Genomic DNA, 21,808 nt, shown 5'->3' with positions numbered 1-21,808 from the left:
AAAATATCGTGATGAAATGAGAATTATATTATGCTAAATGGAACAAAAACTGCCTATAATGGACGGCCTGAGTTGGGGGAAAGTGTTCAAGGGGCAAAAAAGGAAGTACGGACCCACAAAATGCAAAAAAGGAAAAAATTTTGGTCAAGTATAAAGTGATTTGCTTTTTAAGTGATGGTTGACTAAGAGATATAATGAGAAAGATAAGAGGGAAACAGCAAAAAGTAATAAAAAATAACTATTATATTAAGTGGAGCAAAAACTAAATAGCATGGAGATCCTGGGTTGGGAGGGGTGTTAATGAGTTAAAAAGCAAAGCAAAAAGCACCCAAAATGCCACAAAAAAACCCTTGAGTCCCAAATTAAATAATTTGTTCATGATTGAGGATTGAATGAGAGGAAAATTAAAAGCAGAGAAGAAGAAATTAATAGGGAGAAATAAGAAAAAGGGAAAAAGAAAAAAAGAAAAAAAACAAAAAGAGAGAGATAGAGAGAGTTAAGGGTTTTGGAGAGTAACCCTATGGAGAGTAAGGAAGAAGAAAAGAAATAAAATGTAACACATATGGGTTGTGTAGTTCAAGAAGAGGAAAGAGTAAGATGGGCAGAGAATAAAAGGACCTAGGTGGAGGAAATAGAAATAATAATTATAAAGGCAAGAAGATAAAAGAAACAAAAAAAATAGCAGAACAAGTTATAAAGTCTGTGAATTTTTCTTGATTTTGAGAGGTTAACTTCTTCCTTTTTCTTTCCTCTCCCTCTTCCTGGTCGGTGACTCTGTATCCCAGGCTCTGCCCCTGTGACACGCTTAGGTAGAGATTTGCAGTTGATGAGACTCTAAGCAATGTCATATATTAGGCTTCAGTCTCATTGGTACTCAAGGCTTGTTAGCGTTTGCAGGCTCTGACAATGAGAGAGTCCGTTTTCCCGGAGCCTCTCTCCTAGTCTCTCCTTCCTGAATTAGCAGCCTGATGATCCAGCTATGAGACTGCCGCTGCCTCTGCCTTCGCCTTCAGTGTGTGGAACTCCCGGACACTCCAAGGATAGATATTTCTGTCTCTGGTTGATGAACTTGTTGAAATTTTGGGGAGATTTGTCGGTCGCGCTCCTCATGGCACCATTTCTCTGACGTCACTCTGTTTTTTCATTCTTTACATACAACGCATTAAGTTTGAGAATGCCATCTTTCCACATTACTGTGATGGGTTCTAACTCCAACCGGCCTCGTTTCCACTGCACCTTGCTTGGCTGATCTTTGGGGCAAATGCAGAACTACATTCTTGGTAATTTAGATTCTAAAACTGCCAAATGAACTTCTAAGGACTATGTGTATTATCAAATACTTAAGCTTTTTCTGTTAGGGTAAATAGTTTGACTATATGTGATAAATTGCACAACTTTACCTTTGTTTCATTAATTGACTTAATCTAGACTCTTATTCAGTAACTTGTCCTCATGAAGGTATGGCTATTTTTTAAACTGATGATGTTGTAAATATTTGTGAGTCAGGAAAAAAATGTCCTACATAAACTTCATTCATCCATTCATTTAGTCATTTAGTTATTCAAAAAATATCTCCTTGAGCATCAGCCATGAGCCAGGCAGTGTGCTAAAAACACTGTGGTAGAAAAGAGAAGTCTTTGTCTTCATGTAACTTACGTTCTTGTGAAGAAAGACAGGAAAGAAACAAATAATTAAACAAGGCAATATTGACTCAGGATAAAAGCAGTGAAATAAATGACACAGGGTAATTCAATAGAGCAAGATTGAGTGGAAATGGCTACTTTTGATTGGATGATCTAAAAAAGACCTCTCTGACAGAACAGAGATGAGCTTAGATCTGATAATTAGGAATAAAACTTGTGACAGAGAATTGCAAATGCAAATGCCAAAAAGTAGGAGAAATTTTGGGTTAATACAGAACAGAATGATGACATGTGCATAAGCAAGATCAAATTATAATGTTCCTTTTGATTTTCTGTATCCTGGATTTTGATGGCCAGCAAGGTTGTGGTATGTATGTATGTTTGGTTCCCTTAATACTGGGTAGGACAAGTATGAGAACTAAGAAGTCCTACAGAAGAATCATGAAGAATTTGCTTCGGGAGGATATATAAAAATTGTGTAAGATGTAAAAATGTATTATAGAAATGAACAGACTCCCGGTTTTGCCCCAGTGAACACTCTTGTATCCAATTAAGCCACCTGGGTGTTTTTGTCACTATGTAATCAGTCAGCACACATTTGAAACAGTAGAAGTTCCCAAATTACTACACACCTTCACTTGAAATTAGTGCTTATTTTAAACTGAAGCTCAGTGCTAGAAAAGGCTCACTTAATCTCTATCAGACAAAATTAAGGGAGACAGTGTTTAAAAAAGTAAAAGAAAGCAGGGAGCTTGTTTTATCCAGGGAATTCAGTTAACATAAAGATCTAATCTCAGTAATTTATATAGAAAGCCCAATTCCTTAAATTATATGTTTTATTGTCAAATTCTTCACTTGTCTTTGCAGATGCAATAAGCAATCTATAGTCATCTACACTGGAAATCTATAGATGTTTCTTCATAGTTTCAAATAGTTCCTGGATCTTAGAAAGCTTGATAGGGCCTGGCCAGGTGACATAGGGGATAAAGCATTGATCCAGTACATCAGCGGTCACAGATGGACCCCTTGTCAGGGCACATAGGAGAAGCAGTCAATGAGCACACAACTAAATGGAACAACTAAGCAAAACAACAAGTTGATGCCTCTGTCTCTCTCCCACTCCTCTCAAATCAAAGGAAAAAAATTTTAAACTTTGACAGACATATAAATAGACTTATACATGTTTTGCCAAATAATAAAATGTTTAGAAATATATCAGTGACAAGCTGTAGTTTTAGATTTAATTTATACATCTGACAGTCTGTACTTATAATTTCAGTGCCTTAAAGAAATAAAATAATGGTAGAATGACTGAGAAGTTAGAATCAAACACAAACTGCTAGTAATCCCCATAGGAGCTGTTACTAGAGACACAAAATGACACTACAAGCTAAATGAGTACTGCATTTATATAATGTTTTGAAACTTTCCTAAAAAAAATACTTTTAAAACCTACTTGGATAAGATTTATTTCATATTAACAATTGGGTTTTCTTTTCTTCCATTGGATCTATAGGTCATAAAGTTGTTTAATAACTTTTCTTTTTAATTTTCAAGCATAATGGAGTATATTAAGAATTTAAAAGTAGAAAGAATAGTAAAATGAAACTCTTCCCCAGTTTCCACAAAAAAATAACACCTGGCAAAATTTGTTCCATGTATATGGAACACAGACAGAACCCTCACACCCTTCACTGAGTTCCTTTGAAATGTATACCAGGAATTACATGATTGCATCTATAAATTTATCATTTTTCTTAAATTCCTGAAAGATACCACAGAGGGGGCCACTGCAACAAGTTGCAGAAAATTTTCCCCTGAGACCCTTTGAGCTTTGTTCCCTTAGTGAACAAGGCTGGATCAGACTTCAGTAAGACTCATTCGACTCACAAATCCATTTCCCTTTTTCTTAAATATTAGTCCAAAATTTCTCCCAGGTCATTCTTGTCCCTTAGATCTTTAGGAATAAAAATATTTTCCAAACCCTCGTGAGATAACTCATTTGGTTAGAACATCATCCCAATAACCAAAGGTAGGTTTGATCGTTGGTCAGGGCACATACAGGAACAGACCCATGCTTCTGTTTCTTTCTCTTCAAAATCAATCAATAAATTTTAAAAAACATTTAAAATATATAAGTATTTTTCAATAATAAGACACATGCAGCCCTAGTGCCCCAACAGGGTGAGAGAAAAGAGAGAGAAATGTGACATTTCTCTTCCATATTTCAAAAAATTAAAAGTACTTGACCCCTTAGTATAGTTTAGCTTTATAATTTCTGTATATCCCCAATCAAAGCCCCACTATCCGACACTATAAATTTGGAACTATGAGAGGAGAATGGGGTGTGTTACCCTCTGCCAGTGGTTATAGATGATGAGAAAATTATTGTTTCTCTTCTCAATCTTTTCATTTCTCTGAGATCATTTTAAATTTGTCTCCACTATATTTTCTGATTCACGTTAAGAGCATTTTCTCTGCAGAAATTTCAGTTGGCAATAGGGGAACTGGGAGGTGGGGGAGAGAATAGAAAGGTGAGCAGCCAACATATGCTTCCAAACCAATGATCACACTTGTGCACAATTGGATTTTTAACCACCACTGAAAATATAAATGAAGGGATTCATGTTGTGACATACAGAATGTACTTATCAGAGTCTTATTTATCATTAATAAGAAGCATTTAAGCCAGAAGCTGATTTACTGAAATAATTTTGTTTTTAGATTACCATGTGGTACAGGTACATTTATATAAAAATCAATTGTCCCCTTGGTAGTTACAAAATAGTCACAGGGATGTAAACTACAGCACAGGGATTATAGTCAATAATACGGTAATAACAATGTATAGTACCAGATGGATACTTGAAACATCCGGTGGATCACTTCATAAATCATATTACTGTATAACCACTGTGCTATAAACCCAAAACTAATGCACACTAATATTGAATGGCAACTGTAATTGAAAAATAAAATCAATTGTCCTTGTTTCAAATCTTGTATTCTCCAGGGCCTATAAAACATGTTCACCCAAATGGGACATAATTCTCTCAATGTCATTTATATTGACCTTCAGTGCCCCTCTTAGCTACAACCCCTGTACCTTTTCTTTCTTTTTCTTTCTTTTATTCTAGATTAACTCTTTGACTTAAGCCAAATCTACTGATATAGTTCTACCACATAAATAACATATAAGTATCTTTCCTGAATCTGTTATCTGCCATTATATAGTTTATAAGCATTTATACAGAGCTAATCTCATTTTAGCATCTCAGTGAGTCCAATCAGGAAGGCAGAGGAGTTAGGCTTTTCTTATAAATAATATGATATATATTTTTTATAAAACAAAAGAAAAGTTATAGGAAGCATATTAGGAAAACGGAGAGGTATGCCCTCAAGAATTTGAAAACATAAGAAACAATGTCATTCTAAAATTTTAAAAAGTCACCATACAATGGATAAGAGGAGAGAAGTGCAGTCATTAAAGAGCCAGCTTGTGGTGAGTCACAGCAGGTTGATCCCTGCCTGAAGGTGCCTACAGAAGAAATAAAAGCTTCTTCACTCAGAGGGCAGTTCACCACAAAAGCTAGCAAGGTAAGCATTGTCTAAGTCCACACTTGACTGGCCAAGGAGACAGTGTTTTCTCAGGATGGTCTGGTTCACCTGGAGCAGAAATGACATTCCTAACCCTGAGGAGCAAACTGAGGTCATATGACCTACCTCAGACATACTGCTATATTACCAGAGCAGATCTGAATCCTTTCATCCCATGTCTCTATCTAAATAGTTGGCTCAACTTGTGGTGCCCAGATCTACAACCTCTGCATCTCCTGGGAACTGGTTAGAAAAGCAGAGTCTCTATCCCAGATCTACTGAATCAGACACTCAGCATGGGGGGCCAGCAATGAGTGTTCTAACAAGTCTTCCAGGTGATTCTGATGCACTTCAAATTTGAGAACCACTATTGTAGGACAGAGCACAAGGTCTGCACAAAGTAGATACCCAAGATGTAATGACTAAAACATTATCAGGGGATGCACTTTCTCTCACACTTTCCGGGATGGAGGTTGAGATAGGGATAAAGACAAAAATGTAGGGTGGGGCCAAAGTAGGTTTACAATTGTGAGTATATAAAACAGTTCATTCTTGTATTATTATATATTTATTATAATATTATTTTCCATATGAACCCCCCTCCCGAATTTGTTAAATATCCTTTTCTCAGTTTGGTGTAGTATAAAGAGAAAACCTAAAATGGGTTTACCTTGCAGATTACTCCAGCATTATAACTTGTATTTTAATTAAAATTCCACTGATAAGTAATCAAAGTATATTCTAGCACAATGCTTCTGTGGAGGAAATGAAGTTTCACTGTTGATAAATTGCTATGTAGGCAATCCATTGCTGATAATTAACGTTAATCGTAGTTAAGGAAACAGTGATGAGAATTGTTAATACACATCTATTAAGGTATTGCATTGGATTTAAATGTTCTAAAAACTTTTTCTAATTAATTGATATGTGCTTAATAATTCTTGATGCTACTCTTTCAGAGTGCAATTACGCAATAATGTTACATCTATATAGATTTTTATTATTTCTCCTTAATTTTCTCCCAAAAAGTTCAAAGCAAGCTTATGAAGGAGCTCAAGGTGACAAAAGGACTTTCCAGAAGTCACATAGCTGGTAGGTGGAAGAGCTTGTGCAAACCAACATACACAGGCATAATTTAGAGGTCTCCTCCCAAATTCAATATCATACCGATGCTTTTTTAAAAAGGAACCCAACACTGATGTTTCACTGTTGCCCAGGGATCTGAGTTTTCTGAGCTGGTTGCCATGATTGTGTGTGGTGCTGTCCTTGAGAGAAACAATTCACAAAACCCACTGCTGCGAAGAAATACAGATTCATTTTCAAATTTCGCAGATTGGTTTTTATTATCACTTTCTTTTGTGGGACACCAAAGTCAGAGCTGCCTGTGTGGAAGCTAGTTTTTTATTTAGTTATTTGAACTAACAAATTCCAGATTTTAAACATAGACTTAGTGAGAGTATGCAGAAACAATTATTAACTTTCTGTAACAACCTTGACTAGAAATGGCCACTGTCAAGTTACCTCTTAATCAAATTTCTGTTCCACATTGCAGACCAAAAATGTCTTCCTACCAAATGTGAATATTTTACTTTCACTGGTCTGTTCCCCTATCATCTTTAATTTTAGCAACATGAGGTTTTTGAAAATCATTGCTGTGTTAATCCTTAACTTTTAAAATGTTTTGAAAACCAATACTGTGAAATCCAGTTATGAGTTTGCAATTGAATGTTCTAGACCACTGCTTCAGAAGCCTGTAACTATTGCACAATCATTCTAAAATAACCTATAGTAACACATAAGCTCATGAGGTTTTCCTCTATTTTACTTTAGTTTCAATAATATTCCTCATTTTAATGAGCCTTTCTGCCACTGGAAGTCATTAAAAAATTGCATTCCAGTGCATGAGCATGCAAACACACATACATACATACATTTCAATGGCACCTGAAATAAATATCCAAAATAACTCCAAAATTTATAAAAATACTAGTTGGGACTTGAATAAAAATAAGACATATTTTCTATTTCATATACTACAAAAGACCTGCAATGACATGGCCAGCCTACAACTCTAGATAAGCCAAAGATCACTATTCCTTGATTTTGATAAGTATGACATGAATTTTTTTAAATGATAGCCTTCTTAGATTAATATTAGAATTAGTTGGCAGGTCCATTTCTAATTTTTAAAGACAATTTCATACTATTTTAATTTGCATTTCTCTGATGATTAGTAACATTGAGCCTCTTTTTATATGTCTATCGGCCATCTGCATGTCCCCTTTGGAGAAGTGTCTACTCAAGTTCTTGTCCATTGTTTAATTGGATTGTTTATTTTTTCGTATTGAGTTCTTTATGAATTTTCCATAGTAATCCCTTATCAGATGTATTTTTGTTTACAGCTATTTCTCACTTGACATATTATTCTTTTCTTGCCTGTCTTTCTTTAAAGTCATTTTTATGAGAATTGAAAATCCATCAGTATTATTCATTGCCATATCCCACCATTGAAACTGCATTTGAATCAAAATAGAAACCCAGTGTTTCAATTAAATAAGTTTATATATAATATAATATAAGCTATATGTTCAGTGACTATTATAGCAGCACTAATTCATTTATTTAAACATAATCCCCCACACACACCAAGAATGATATACATGGATTGAACAAATATTAAGGTAAATGAATAACTGTTAATACTTTATTTCTGTGCATTCTAGTAATAATAAGAGTAACTACTGAATATTATTATCCAGGGTTTACACAGAGCTCTTCCCTGTACCAGCCAGTCCTCACTACTACACAGACAGGTATGATTACTATCCCTTTTTATAGATGAAGAAATGTTGCCATAGAGTTAATGTTTCTCGCCCTTGCTCAAACAGATATTATGGGGCAAGACAAGAGAAGGTGAGATTTATTGTGCTTTCAAGATGTGCCTGGCTCTGGCTTGACCAGGTGGTGGCGCAGTGGATAGAGCGTCAGACTTGGATGCGGAAGGACCAAGGTTCGAGACCCCAAGGTCGCCAGCTTGAGCGCGGGCTCATCTGGCTTGAACAATGAGCTCACCAGCTTAGACCCAAGGTCACTGACTCCAGCAGGTTGTTACTCAGTCTCCTGAGTTTGAGACCCGCGGTCCAGGCACATGTGAGAAAGCAATCAATGAACAACTAAGAAGTTGCAACGCGCAACAAGAAACTGATGATTGATGCTTCTCATCTCTTTCCGTTCCTGTCTGTCTGTCCCTGTCTATCTCTGCCTCAGTAAAAAAAAAAAAAAAAAAAGATGTGCCTGGCTCTGCATAAGTGCTTTTCAGGCATCAGGTCAATGAATCCCACAAGAACACTCTGGGAAAGTGCTTATCTGGTCTGTGAATGGAAACAAAAACTTAGGTGAGGTTTACAGAGTTAGCTAACTTGGGATTCAAAACTGGAACATCTGACCCTTGAGCATGTACTTGTCATCTGTCATTCCACTGCTTTCCACAGGTCCCAGGCATCTCTGCCCTGCTCTCTGGCACTTTCGCTAGCTCACCACAGAGGGTGTGGGTAGGCTAACCTGCATCTGTCAGATACATTCAGAATGCACTCTTGAGTAGAAGGTACATTTTGCATTCCACGTGATAGACAAAAAATGACTGTCAGGTGTTAGGTTAAATATTAAAAGCATTAAGTCATTCAACATTTAACGTTATTGCCCACACACCGATTTTTCAAATATGTAAAAGAACAAGGCTCCATAAAACAGTTTAATATTCAAACATTTGACATGGCAGAAGTATTGTTGCTGTGAATAGTTATTTTCTTAGTCCAACCTTGACACAATTTCTTTATTTTATTTACTTAATTATTTTTATATTTGGAAACTCAGCACTGAGCTGTTTTATTCTGAATGATTCCATCATCTATTGTACGAAACTTGTATAGCTCTGTAAACTAAACTATTCCAAAGTCATTCTGCAATAAAAAATACATCATTACAGTAAGATCATCTAAATACTGTCACTTCTTGAATTGGGCACATGCTTGTTCTTTTGCAGCATTAAAAATTTAGGTGGGAGGATTGGACTTGCTGTACTATACTAGTGAGAATTTCTGGATTGCAATTACTCCTCAGCAGTGGTTTGTGTTTTGTTTTTAAGGTGTTAAATTACTACACATATGCTGTGTGACTTGAGTTGTTTGTTGAAGATGGTTAGATTGATGAGCCCAGATGGGTATTTCCAATGAAGACAGAAGCCCAAGATGGTACAAGTTGTAATTAGGTGTGCTAATAAAATGTGTGTAGAAAAAAGATTGATATAGGAAGTACATAAATTTCTGATAGATCACTCATTCATTTACCAGTGTCATGTGTCTATGTGTGCTAGGCCACATATTGAAACATTAGAGACCCAGTGATGATTACATAGTCTAGCCCTCAAGGAACATACATTCTAATTGTATGCAGGTATTTGTAAACATTGATGCTTACTTTAATGAAGTTTCAGTACCTCCTATAGCACAGGGCAGAGCACATGGTGATGGCATACGCAATGTTGTTCCTGGCCTGTTATGTCTTAGACTAAACATCTATAATTGCATGGGTGACAAGTGAGCAGCAATCAATACAGTCTTATGCTGGATTTTCTGTCAACCCTCAAATATGTTTATCCTATGATATAGTTAACATAGTTAAATGTTCAGCTAAATTATGGGTTAGAGTGGCTTTTACAATTTTTTACAGATTATTTTCAAACTATATCACCATAAACAATTACTAAAACCATTGACAAAAATCAGAGTAATTAAATATAGAGATACTAAACCTTTGAAGAAACACTATTGTTGAAGCACAGAAACTAGTGTTGAAGACAGACTATGTATATATAATTAAACTGTAAACATGTTAAACTTTTATTAAATAAAAGAATTTGTGTGAGTCTGATCAGGGCTCTCCTCCCGGGAAGGACTTTGTTCTTTATTTGTTTCTGAATTCCTTTAGAATTCAATATGGTACTATAACTAACCTTTATTTTCCTTGTCATAAATTCTTTAACAATAAAAACTAAATAATGTACTTTATAGATGAGTGATACGCAGATAACACTGGACATACAACTTCAATATATAATTTAGAACTGTCACAGTCACAAATGCATTATAACAAATTAGACATCACATCAAAGAGAAGCTCAGAGATTGATGTCTCCACCCCACAAATGAGATCATGAGTGGCTTGGTTGGTATCTCTCAGGGTCTGCCCTTCTCTCTTGGTTTGTTTTGTCTGTGTTATACTCAGACTGATTTTCATATATGACTCTCTGCCAGCTGAAATCACATGGTCGTGCTCTAAGAAGTGGGATCATGGATTCAGATGTTGGGCCACATGTTTCATGTGAGAGGATCCCTGAGCTCCTTTTCTGTCAACACGTGGAGACTCCTGCCCCAACTCTAGCTGCTGTCCAGCTTCCATCATCCGTGTGGATCAGGATTGGTGGGTCCCATCACTGTCCATGGACAGTTTTGTTATTCTCAATTCCTGGCTATATCATCAGGGCTCTGATGGGCAGTCTTGAATATAGATCTTTGAGAAGTTGTGCAAGAATTTCTTTGGGATAATATCCTAGGGCAATGGTCTTCAACCTGGTCCCTACCACCCACTATTGGGCGTTCCAGCTTTCATGGTGGGCAGTAGCGAAGCAACCAAAGTATAAATAAAATAGATTTAACTATAGTAAGTTGTTTTATAAAGATTTATTATGCCAAAATTAGTGAAAATCTGAAATAAATTACTTGGTAAGTAATTATTATTATATGCTTTAACTTGCTGTAACTATGCTTTATAAATTTTATAAAGTAAAGTTACTTCCCTACTTTATAAATCACCATTACTGTGGAACCGGTGGGCAGTTAGAAAATTTTACTACTAATAGAGATACTAAAGTGGGCGGTAGGTATAAAAAGGTTGACGACCCCTGCCCTAGGGTGAGCACTGCCAGGTGAAATTGAGCACCTGTGGAATTTGATGGGTCTTACACACTGTTCCCCCACAAGAGGGGCCTTTCCTACTTTTCAGGGACCTGTTGGTGCCTCTCCATCCTCACATTGTCCTCCAGGCTGGTCACCACCAGACCAGAAGCCTTTCAGTCTGATGGGGACAGGGCTCGCCCACTGGCATTTACAGTGCATGTGTCCTCATCAGGGTGGGGGGCCATCATCTGACTTGCACTGGCATGTGCACTGCCTCTTATTGAAAGTGCAGGTGTTTGCCCTCTGTCCCTTTCGAAGACACCAACTTGGCCCTGACCAGTTGCCTCAGCAGGACAGCATCATCAGCCTGGTGTGTGGATGTCCCGGGTTTGGTTCTCAGTCAGGGTACACAGGAGAAGCGCCCATCTGCTTCTGCACCCTTCACCTTCTCCTTCCTCTCTGTCTCTTTCCTCCCCTCCTGCAGCCAAGGCTCCATTGAAGCAAAGTTGGCTCAGGCGCTGAGGACAGCTCCATTTACTCTGCCTCAGGCACTAGAATGGCTCTGGTTGCAACAAAGCAATGCCCTAGATGGGCAGAGCATCGCCCCCTGGTGGGCATGCTGGGTGGATCTCCATCAGGTGCATGTGGGAGTCTGTATGCCTACCTCCCCACTTCTAACTTTGGAAAAATACAAAAAAAAGAGAGAGAGAGAAAGAAAACACCAATTTTCAGGAAGTTCATGCACTTGCAGGAATGTAAACCACTCTCTGGCCTTGCCTTGTAAGGAATACTTTCTAGCTTCTGGTTTGTCTTTGCAGATTTCTGCATTATTCTCATGTTTGTTTTATGCCCAGGAAGGTCAAGCTGTCACCTGACTACGTTCTGGCCCTGGGATCATACTTAGCAGAGTGGTCGCTACCCATAGATAAAGCATAGACTTACTAAAAAAGTTTTCTTTCTATATCTGTCTCTCTATTCGACCTGGGATTTCCATTTTTAGTGGAAAAAATTTTATTTCAGATAAAAACAAAATAAGTATGGGAGCACATTGAAAACAGCACTATGGTAAGATTCCATTGATAGAAAATGTCTAGAATAGGTAAAGGAGCAGAGACAGAAAGCAGTTGATGTTTTGCATGGATAGGAGGAGTGAGTCTTTTAGGTGCAGGGTTTCTATTCAGGGTGATGGAACATTTTTCAACAAGTTAGAGGTGATGCTTGCACAGCATCATTAAGGGACTTCATGCTGAGGAATGGCACAAATTAAAATCTAAATAATCACTTTTATTTTATTACTTATAATGAATTACTCTATACAGAAAAAAGATGTTAACAGAAAAAGAAAAAGAACAAAATAAAAGAAAACAAAACAATTCCAAAAAAAATTAATAAAGTAGAATATTCTATAAGGCCAAGGTGAAAATGGAAATATGACGATAACAGAAAATAAAAGAAAATAATCAAAAAGAGGTGGGAAAATAGATCCCTTGGATGGGCTAGGGACCGCTGATTGGACAGGAGACTCCTGAGCTGGCCCTGAGGTGGTGTGCAGGCACAGCTCTTCCTGTGTGGGCGGAGTCAAGGCAGGTTGGTCGGAGGCTTCTTCAGGCATCAGATTTCCCACCTCAGTGTGGGCAGGAGGCGCAGTGGAGGCCGGCCCCACCTCCATAGCTGCACCTGGAAGAACTTCATAAGGTGAAAAGGCCACTGGAGTCAGGCACCCCTCCAGCTCTGGCTCGGCCTCCAGGTCTGCCTGTGCAGCCGGCTCTTCCAGATGTTCCTCAGGTGGAGCAGGAGCCGGCTCTGCCTCCTGGGCTGGTGCTGGAGCTGCTAGAGGAGAAAAGATTACCCCTGTGCCTGCATTTCCATGTTTTCTCCAAAGACAGAGCACAGCTGAAGGCCAGGACCCACCACAGGACGTCCTCCCCGCCAGCCATCCTGCACGTGGGTGGTCTGAAGCCAGTCTTTGCTCCTGGCCAGCCTCTAGGAATGCTCCCTGTGTGTCTGACACCGACCCTTCCCAATTATCTCACATTCCCCTCCAACCCTCCTGACCATGCCACAATGTCCTCAACCACCTTCTCACCCTTTAGTTCTGCTTCCTTGGGCTCCAGGTGGTTTGCCTCAGTTTGATTAGCACGGGCCCCCTGCTGCAGGCTGGATTCAGACATGGTGAGCCTGGGAGGCTTTGGGGAAGGAGTCCTCTGGACCCTGGGTAGCGTCAGGGGAGGAATCCTCGGGAAATTGGGTGTTGTAAAAAGAAGAGACCTCCTGAGCCTGTATGGCGTTGGGGGACGAGACCTCCTCCAAACCCTGGGTGGCTCCGGGAGAGGAGACCTACTGAGGTCATCCATGGGCCCCAGGTCCCCGGACGCCCAGGTGGCCACGCTTTCTGCAGGCCTGTATGGAACATCACTACTACGGTGCACCTGGGCCACAGTTGTGGAGATGATGTGAGGTTCTCCTTCCTCCAGCTGCTGCTCCTGGGTGCTTTTGACTGAGCTCTGCAATGACATGACCAGCAGCGGGTCAGGATGCCTCAAGCCCAGCCTGGCCCTCATCGCAGCTGCTTTTGCCCAATGCACCTTCTGCTCCCAAATCAGACCCAAGGATGTTTCTGCAGAGACCCCCTCCCAGTAGAAATGAAATTCACCTCCAGGACTCAAGATAAACCTGGGGCAGTGGGTGCCACCCACACTTCCAATCCAAACAGGCAGCGGTGTGAATGTGCTGGTTCACAAGGCTTCTGACCCACGTGCTCAGCCCGTTCTTCCTAACAGCAGGCTCCTCTGACATGAAACCCTCTTACACATATACATACACTCACTCAAAACTCTCTCTCTCTCTCTCTCTCTCTCTCTCACACACACACACACACACGCACACACACACACACACACACACGCACACACACACACACACACACACACACATAGGGGACATAGACCTGCTCAGGTGAAGTCACAGTGCTGTCCTGCTCTGGATCCACCACCTCTGAGCCTCCATGGGTTATTTCTCGGTTCCTCCGAGAAAAGGGCCACAGGCGCCTGGGCCGAGTCTGGACCCAGCGGCGGCCACGGCGGAAAAAACCATCAGCGCTGTTTCTTTGGTTCCCACGGCCTTGGGACCGGGGAAGACAACACAAGGACATGTTGACTCAGCTAAAGTCTCTGGCCAACTGAGCTGGCTAGCGGTTGCTCTAGAATGTGGTTCCCTGGTTACCAGGGTTCTGAGTTCTGTTGGTCTCTCTCATCAGGGAGTGAGGACATTGTGTGGTTTGGTCATTTTCTGGCCAGGTAGTGATGTCACTGCTCTTGTCTGAGGAGATGCTCGGGGTAGGGGACCAAGAGGCAGAGCCGGCTCCTGCTCCACCTGAGGCATGCAGATTCACACTGGGTCCGGGCAGATGGTAGAGAAACTGCAGAGCCAGAAAGCGTTGGGCCATTCTGTTTATTAGTCTCTCAATGGTGGACGAGCAAGCAGGAAAGGAAAAACTGCTTCTCAGGCAAACAATCAACAGAATGGCTCCTCACAGCGGTGGCCAGACAATCTGCCATCCTTGCTGGTGGCAAGTACCCATACCTTACATAGACTGTGCACACGTGGTGCTGCCACGTGCTCATACACTAATCAGGCAAAGTACAAGTGAGCAAGCCTAACACAGCTGTTTTCCCAACAGTCTCCAAGGATGGTGTCCCAATATCCATGCCTCCCTATAATTCATGTTCTTTTGTAGTCTCTTCTCCTTGAATCTGGTTTTACTTTTGATTAATAAAATGCAAGAGAGTGCTGCTGAGGGATATCTGTGGCTAGAATTTAAGAGGAAAGCCCAGGTCTTCTTGGAATGGAGGGTGGCAGCTTTCATGTAAGAAGCGTAACCACCCCAAGGGCTTTGGCTGTGAGGAAGCCCAAGATAGCCATGTGGAATAACCGCATGGCCATGCAGCCAGCCCTCAGCTGTTCCAGCCAGTCCCAGCCCAGACACCACATACGGGAGTGAAATCACTGTGGTGTCTTTCCGCCCAGTAAAGCTTCCAGATGTCTGCAGCCCCAGGCACTATCTGATTGCAACTGCATGAGAGTGACCTCAAGCAAAGCCCAGCTATGCCCAGTCAACCACCAGATCTAGGAAAGATAATAAATTCTTGTTTAAGCTACCAAATTTTGGCGTTTGTTACATAGCAATCAATATCTAAAATACTTTTATGTAAAACAACAATCAACCTGCTAGGTAAATGTTAGGTATCTATAAACAACTCACTCCTGAGCTAAAATAATGAATCTTCATTCTCACCGTGGGACATCTCCAAATTGCCTCCAAAACTTTCAAGAATATTGTGAACATGTAAAATAATCTTAAAACATGATTTTATTGTTTAGTTTAGAAAAGATAAATATTTAACATACAGCTCCTTACGAAGGGAAATAAATACAAAGAAAACTAGATATATCTAAGAAAATTATACTTGTAAATGAATCTCTTATTTTAAAGGGTAGAGTCACCTATCTATCAGTGATCCCTGCCCTGAAAAGGTCCAGGAACAGGAAACCCTCCCTATGATTTTCAGAGCCTTAAGGCTTCAAAATGTGGCCTCTATGCCACATCCCACCTGTCAACTGGGAGCTGAATCAGAAAAGAAAGAAAAAGAAAAACTTACAGACATGGAAAACAGTGTGGTGATTGCTGGGGGGCAGAGGGAGAAGGAGGTGGAAGAGGGGGTAGGGGAGATAAATGGTGATGGATGGAGACGTGACTTAGGGTGATGAACACACAATGCAATGGTACAGAGATGCGCTGTAGAGTTGTGCACCTGAAACCTGTATAATTTTGTTAGCCAGTGTCAGCCAATAAATTCCATAAAAGGGGGAAAAATAATCTGCATTATGTAACAAGATTTCCAAGTAAGTCATATACCCATTAAAGTTAGAGACATGCTGGTATATGTCAGTGGTTTCCAAACTTGTCTGCACATGAATATCATCTAGGAATCTTAAAAGTTCCAAACTCCAGGCCACAGGGACACAGGTATTGATGGTTTTGAAGCCGGTCGAGTGATTCCAGGTGCAACAATGACTGGGAACCACTGGTCACTTTAGATAGAGCGCTGGTTCTCAAACTGGACTGAACTGTAGGATCACCTGGGGAGCATCAAAAATACTAATGTCCCTTTCCAGCCCAGACAGTGTGATGTTACTGGGTGTAACCCAAGCACTGGGAATATTTTAAACTCCCTGAGTGATTCTCACATGCAGCAAAGTTTGAGAACCACAAATCTAGAGCCTGACACTGAGGGTCAAAATGGTAGCTGAGCCTGCACTACCCTTTCGGGAAGAGGATTAAATAATTAAAATGAACAGTTGGCCACACGGCTTTCAGCGAACTCACCAGCTATAATGACAGCATCGAGGTTGCTGAAGCTCAGGTCTGCCAAGTCACGCGGGTCCCCGCGGGCTCTCCTGGCACTTTCCTCCAGCGCATTGCTCTCTCTTCCGCTGACCTGTGTGTCAAGTGATGACCTGACCATGTGCATCTGCTCCGCAGGAGGCACAAATCTCTTCACCTTCAAAAATAGAAATACAAACAAAACAATGATGTCATTGTCTCTATGAAAACAATCAAGCAAATAAATCAGAGCCTAAACCAGAAAGGAAAGGTGGAAAACCACTAAGTAATTCTATTTGCTTTCAGGTCCAACACCCACAACAAATATCACAGCTCAAGTTAAGAAAGACATGGCAGGGGACTTCTAGAGAAAAAAAGAGAAAAAAAAATAGAGCTATAAATTAGCTAGCCTCCAGAAAGAAAGCAGAACAGAAAGAGTTTGGTTTTCAAATACAGGGATATATATACACATACAGCTCATCTTTACGCTTTTTAAGGAACTGGAACAGAGGATCTAATTTTATAGATCATAGTATATAGGTCTCAAAAACATGAGCGAACTTATGAAATCTGCCCTTGAAACCTTTCTAAAGCAGGGATTCTCCACCCTGGCTACATATTAGAATTCCCTGATTGTTTGAGGCCCAAACAAACGGGTTACTTGTAAGTGAAGCATGATGGTGGGCATCAGGGTGTCCTGAAATCCCCCCGGGTGATTATCATTTGACAGGATCGACAACCACTGATCAATGAGAGAGAAAACTCACAACCTCAGGGCTCTGACTTAAAATCCCAATAAACCCTGGATGGAAAATTGCGCACACAGGAGGTGAATTCTAGCTCTTGACCCAGAATGGTACTTACATGGCTGTCAGTGATGCCCACATTTGTTAAGTGTAAATAAACTGGGTATAAACATCAGGCAGGAGAAAGGTCAGCTGCTTGTGAATACACATATGTATCCACCCACTTAGTAGAGCAGATGGTAGAAGAGGGGAAGGGGGGGGGGAGAAGGGAGAGGGGAAGGGTAGGAGAGGGGAAGGTAAGAGGAGGAGGAAAGTAAACAGGGAACCTGAGAAGCAGGACAGCCAAATGGTTAGGAGCAGTTCTGTGTGATTTGGGGAGAGTTACTCTATATCCCTGCGGCTAAATTCCCTCAGTCTGAAAGTGGGAAGAAATGTCTTTTTCATAGGGCTGTTGGGAGGATTAAATATAGTAAATATCAGCTGTGTCAAAACCTAAATACCAGTATATTTCCTCTTACTGATCTTACGGAACAAAATGGAGGCACTGCTACATTTTGCTTGATATACATGAAGAATTTTCCTTCTGAAACTGGTTTTCTTGAAAATAAACTAAAAAATACTATATTCAATAAATACATAAAAAATTGTAAAGACTGATTTAAGAGATTGCATGTAACAAGCAAAAGAATATAAAATTACTTGATTTAGAATTAGGGTGAGACATTAACTACAGTTCCAGAGTTGATTTGTTTGTTTTAAAGTATCGTATATTAAGTAGATACTACCTCTTAATTTCTTCAAGGGTATATTATAATCTTTTAACTTTATTAAATTCACACTTATATTATTCTTTAAATTATCTTTGACCTAAAATAAATTATGCTGTAGGTAAGTGAAACTGCCAATAAAAATCTAAAAATAGGACCTATATTAATAGTTGATGTATTTGTTTAAAAGTTAAGTACCTATAAAACAGGTAATTGTACCTGTCTCATAGGTTTTTGTAAAGGAGGGTGTTAGTTTTGATTAAGATATTGTTGCCGCCTGACTAAGAGGTGGCGCAGTGGATATAGAACGTCGTACTGGGACACAGAGGACCCAGGTTCAAAACCTCAAGGTCGCCAGCTTGAGTGCAGGTTCATCTGGTTTGAGCAAGGCTCACCAGCTTGAGCCCAAGGTCACTGGTTTGAGCAAGGGGTCACTCAGTCTGCTGTAGCCCCCAGTTAAGGTAGATATGAGAAAGGAATCAATGAGAAAGCAAACAACTAAGGAGCCCCAACAAAGAATTGATGCTTCTCATCTCTCTCCCTTCCTGTCCCTATCTGTCCCTATCTCTGTCTTTGTCACACACAAAAAAAGTAAAAGATATTGTTGCCTGACTGGGTGGTGGTGCAGCAGATAGAGTGTCAGCCTGGGACACTGAGGACCCAGGTTTGAACCCCAAGGTTGCCAGCTTGAGTGCGGGCTCACCAGCTTGAGCATTGGATCATAGACATGACTCCATGGTCTCTGGCTTGAGGCCAAAGGTCACTGGCTTAAAGCCCAAGGTCGCTGGCTTGAGCAAGGGGTCATTGGCTCAGCAGGAGCCCCCAGGCAATGCACAGATGACAAAGCAATCAATGAACAACTGAGGTGCCACAACTATGATTTGATGCTTCTCATATCCATCTGGCCCCCCTCTCTCTCTAGCTCTGTCACACACACATGTGCACGCGCACGCACACACACACACACACACACACACACACACACAATATTGTTAACCTCTTGCATTAAAATCAGCGCAGAAAAATAATGTGTCCAGAGCCCATTGGCTCTTAACCTTTCTTTATGTTCTGTGGACCTCTTTGGCAGCCTAGTGAAAGCTCTTCTCAGACTTTTTTTTTTAATTTCTGAAAGAAAAATTAAAACCCATCACATTATAAGTGAGAAAGTAAAAATTAGCTTGGACTATAAAAATCTGCCCTGCCATTCATGAGCCTGAAATAAAACGTAAAATAAACACTAGTTGCAAAATTAACCTTGAATAGTATTTCTCCCAAAACACAGTAACACAGAGTTGTAAAGTGTTAAAGTCACTCGGTTTCAATAGGCCTTCAAGGTTTAACAGCCATGGAGTAGAGAGAAGTAACCAATACAGCGAGGGATCAGGCAACAACACTCCACAAGCATCCTTATCCTGCGGTGCTGGGGTAACAGCCAAGAGGAACAGAAGGCAGAACCAGACCAGAGCAGATGGGAACTAGTAAGACACTAAGTTAGGGCTAATATGAGGAAATGCTTTCTCACCAGTAGAGCCGCAGACCCAAGAGAGGAAAACCCCACCATCAACCAAGGTCAATGTGAAGCTTCCTTTTGTAGCTCTGGGAAGTCCTCAGCAGAATCAGAAGTTCTACTGTGAGCAGGATTGGAAATTGCACTGTGACCAATTAGTGTACGGTCCATTATTTGTACAATGTTGCTGTGGTAAACTGTTTCTTTTCTTTAGTTCTAAACCACCCCCAAGTGCTAGTCCACACAAAATCCTGCAAGTGCCCTTCGATTGCAACGGCACATTTCAGCTCTCATGGCTAGGACTTGTTCCCTCATCTCGGTCGGGTCTTTGGAGAGACCAGTTTAGTCTTGGTGATTCTGAACTAGGGTGGTTGGTATATGGAGGAGGGCTAGAATTGGAGCCACCTAAACACTAAGATAAGTGGATGTTAAAATGGGACCCTGCCTGAACCTCCACAGAACTTCCCAACCCGCAGCAAATGGGCAAAGGAGTTTGGTGATGGTGGTGGTGAGGGGAAGACAGAATTACTTCCCATCAGGCCTCAGAAGACAGAAGGCCTGGCAGGCCTGGGGAAGCCACTGATGCTCCCATGGCTCATGGTGGTCAACCCTGGCCACTGCAGCCACCTTGTACTTACAAGTAGATGGTTCAGTTGTGTTGTGAATGAAGTGAAGGCATGGGAAAGTCCTGGTCTAAGAGCTCAGCACCTGCCTGACCAAGCGGTGGTACAGTGGACAGAGCATTGGACTAGGACACAGAGGACCCAGGTTTGAAACCCCAAGGTCTCTGACTTGAGCACAGGGTCACCAGCTTGAGTGTGGGATCATAGACATGACCTCATGGTCACTGACTTGAGCCTAAGGTCGCTGGCTTGAGCCTAAGGTCGCTGGCTTGAACAAGGGGTCACTTGCTCTGCTGCAGCCCCCCCCCAATCAAGGCTCATATGAAAGAACAATCAATGAAAGAGCAAACAACTAAGGTGCTCCAACAAAAAATTGATGCTTCTCATCTCTCTCCCTTCCTATCTATCCCTGTCTGTCTCTGTCACATAAGAAAAAAAAAAAAAAAAAAGATCAGCAGGCTGATCTCTTGTAATACAAGTGATTATAAGAGACAATGCCTTTAATGTTTATTTAGAGACAGAAGTCAACATCTGTGTATAAGAGCATAGCAGGCCATAAAGTCGGGCGGTTGACCCCATTGCATTCCTGAGATGGTTACAGGGTCAAAGAAAAATAGGTAATGTAAAATCTTCTTCCTGTTGAAATGGTAGATCCAAAAAAGGAAGAATATCTGAGCGGGAGGTGGGTGGGTGGATTATAAAGCCCTTAAGTAGTACCAGATGTACGTTGGTGTTGGCCATTGTACCACCACTAATTAGATCAGGTGAGCACTATCAATCCCTTAAGATAAGGTGACCAACTTTTTTACAATGAAAAGGACAAAAATAAATTGAAGAAAACAATATCGAAAAAAGAAACATTTTATTCATTGCAACAATACACTATAATGATAAATGCATAATAAAATCATTTATATTTTATATTATAATTATGCTTACATGCCTATTAACTTTTAATAATAATTGTAAGAAAAAAGTACTCATTTAGATACAAATATGTCACATCACACACAATGGATCGACTCTGCATTGATCAAATACAGGCAGACATTTACAGATTAGTCATCCAATATCAAAAAGGAGGACATGTAGGAGGAGTTTTCCAGGGAGGACGGAACTTAAAAAGAAGGACTAGCCTCCCTAAAGGACGATTGGTCACCCTACCTAAGACTGTCTTCCTCATTGCATCCTTCACTCAGATGTTTGGTGTCACCTCGTCTGGGCTGCGTGGAGCTGGGTAAAAGTTCAGGGGTACAGAGAGCCCAAAGCTGAATTTGTTCGTCTGGTTTGGTTTGTTTTTCATTGTGGTTGTTGGGATGCCGTTAAGAGAAGCTCCAAAACAAACGGTGATGTTTAAACTGAGACATAAGGCACCAGTGGGTTTGAGAAAAACTGGACCCCAAGTCCCAACCTAACATCCTGAGGTGCCGGACCCACCGAGCACTTTCCTGGCCGGCAGTTTGGAAGCCGCCACGGTGCAGCCACGGAGGAGACACCTGCCGCCACGCTCAGGAAGGCTCCCCGTGCTGAGGTGACGGAATCTTCAGCTCCGACACGGAGAAGAGGACGGAACCCGCGGACCTAAGCC

General features: G+C 40.8%; 1 protein-coding gene across 1 annotated transcript; it reads right to left on the bottom strand.

Moving 5' to 3' along the window:
* Window positions 1-12,500: 12,500 nt before the first annotated feature.
* LOC136403271 (uncharacterized) lies at window positions 12,501-21,791 on the bottom strand. The gene is made up of 3 exons (XM_066381876.1): window positions 21,658-21,791; window positions 16,581-16,755; window positions 12,501-13,024 (listed from the first exon to the last, which is right to left on the bottom strand). The coding sequence occupies exons 2-3, from the start codon at window positions 16,723-16,725 to the stop codon at window positions 12,501-12,503; spliced, it is 669 nt and encodes a 222-aa protein (XP_066237973.1). The 5' UTR covers window positions 16,726-16,755; window positions 21,658-21,791.
* Between the last annotated feature and the right edge of the window lie 17 nt (window positions 21,792-21,808).

Source organism: Saccopteryx leptura, chromosome 4 (genome assembly GCF_036850995.1).
Source record: "Saccopteryx leptura isolate mSacLep1 chromosome 4, mSacLep1_pri_phased_curated, whole genome shotgun sequence".
NCBI classification, from domain to species: domain Eukaryota; kingdom Metazoa; phylum Chordata; class Mammalia; order Chiroptera; family Emballonuridae; genus Saccopteryx; species Saccopteryx leptura.
Note: the sequence above shows the minus strand (reverse complement) of the source record. Positions and strands in the feature narration are given on the sequence as shown.

What these genes read in the sequence shown, in the direction of transcription:
- LOC136403271 (XM_066381876.1), bottom strand. Translation starts at nt 16,725, where the DNA reads ATGCACATGGTCAGGTCATCACTTGACACACAGGTCAGCGGAAGAGAG. An exon ending in CGATGCTGTCATTATAGCTG is followed by an intron (nt 13,025 to 16,580) that starts GTGAGTTCGCTG and finishes TTTCTCCTCTAG; the next exon opens with CAGCTCCAGCACCAGCCCAG.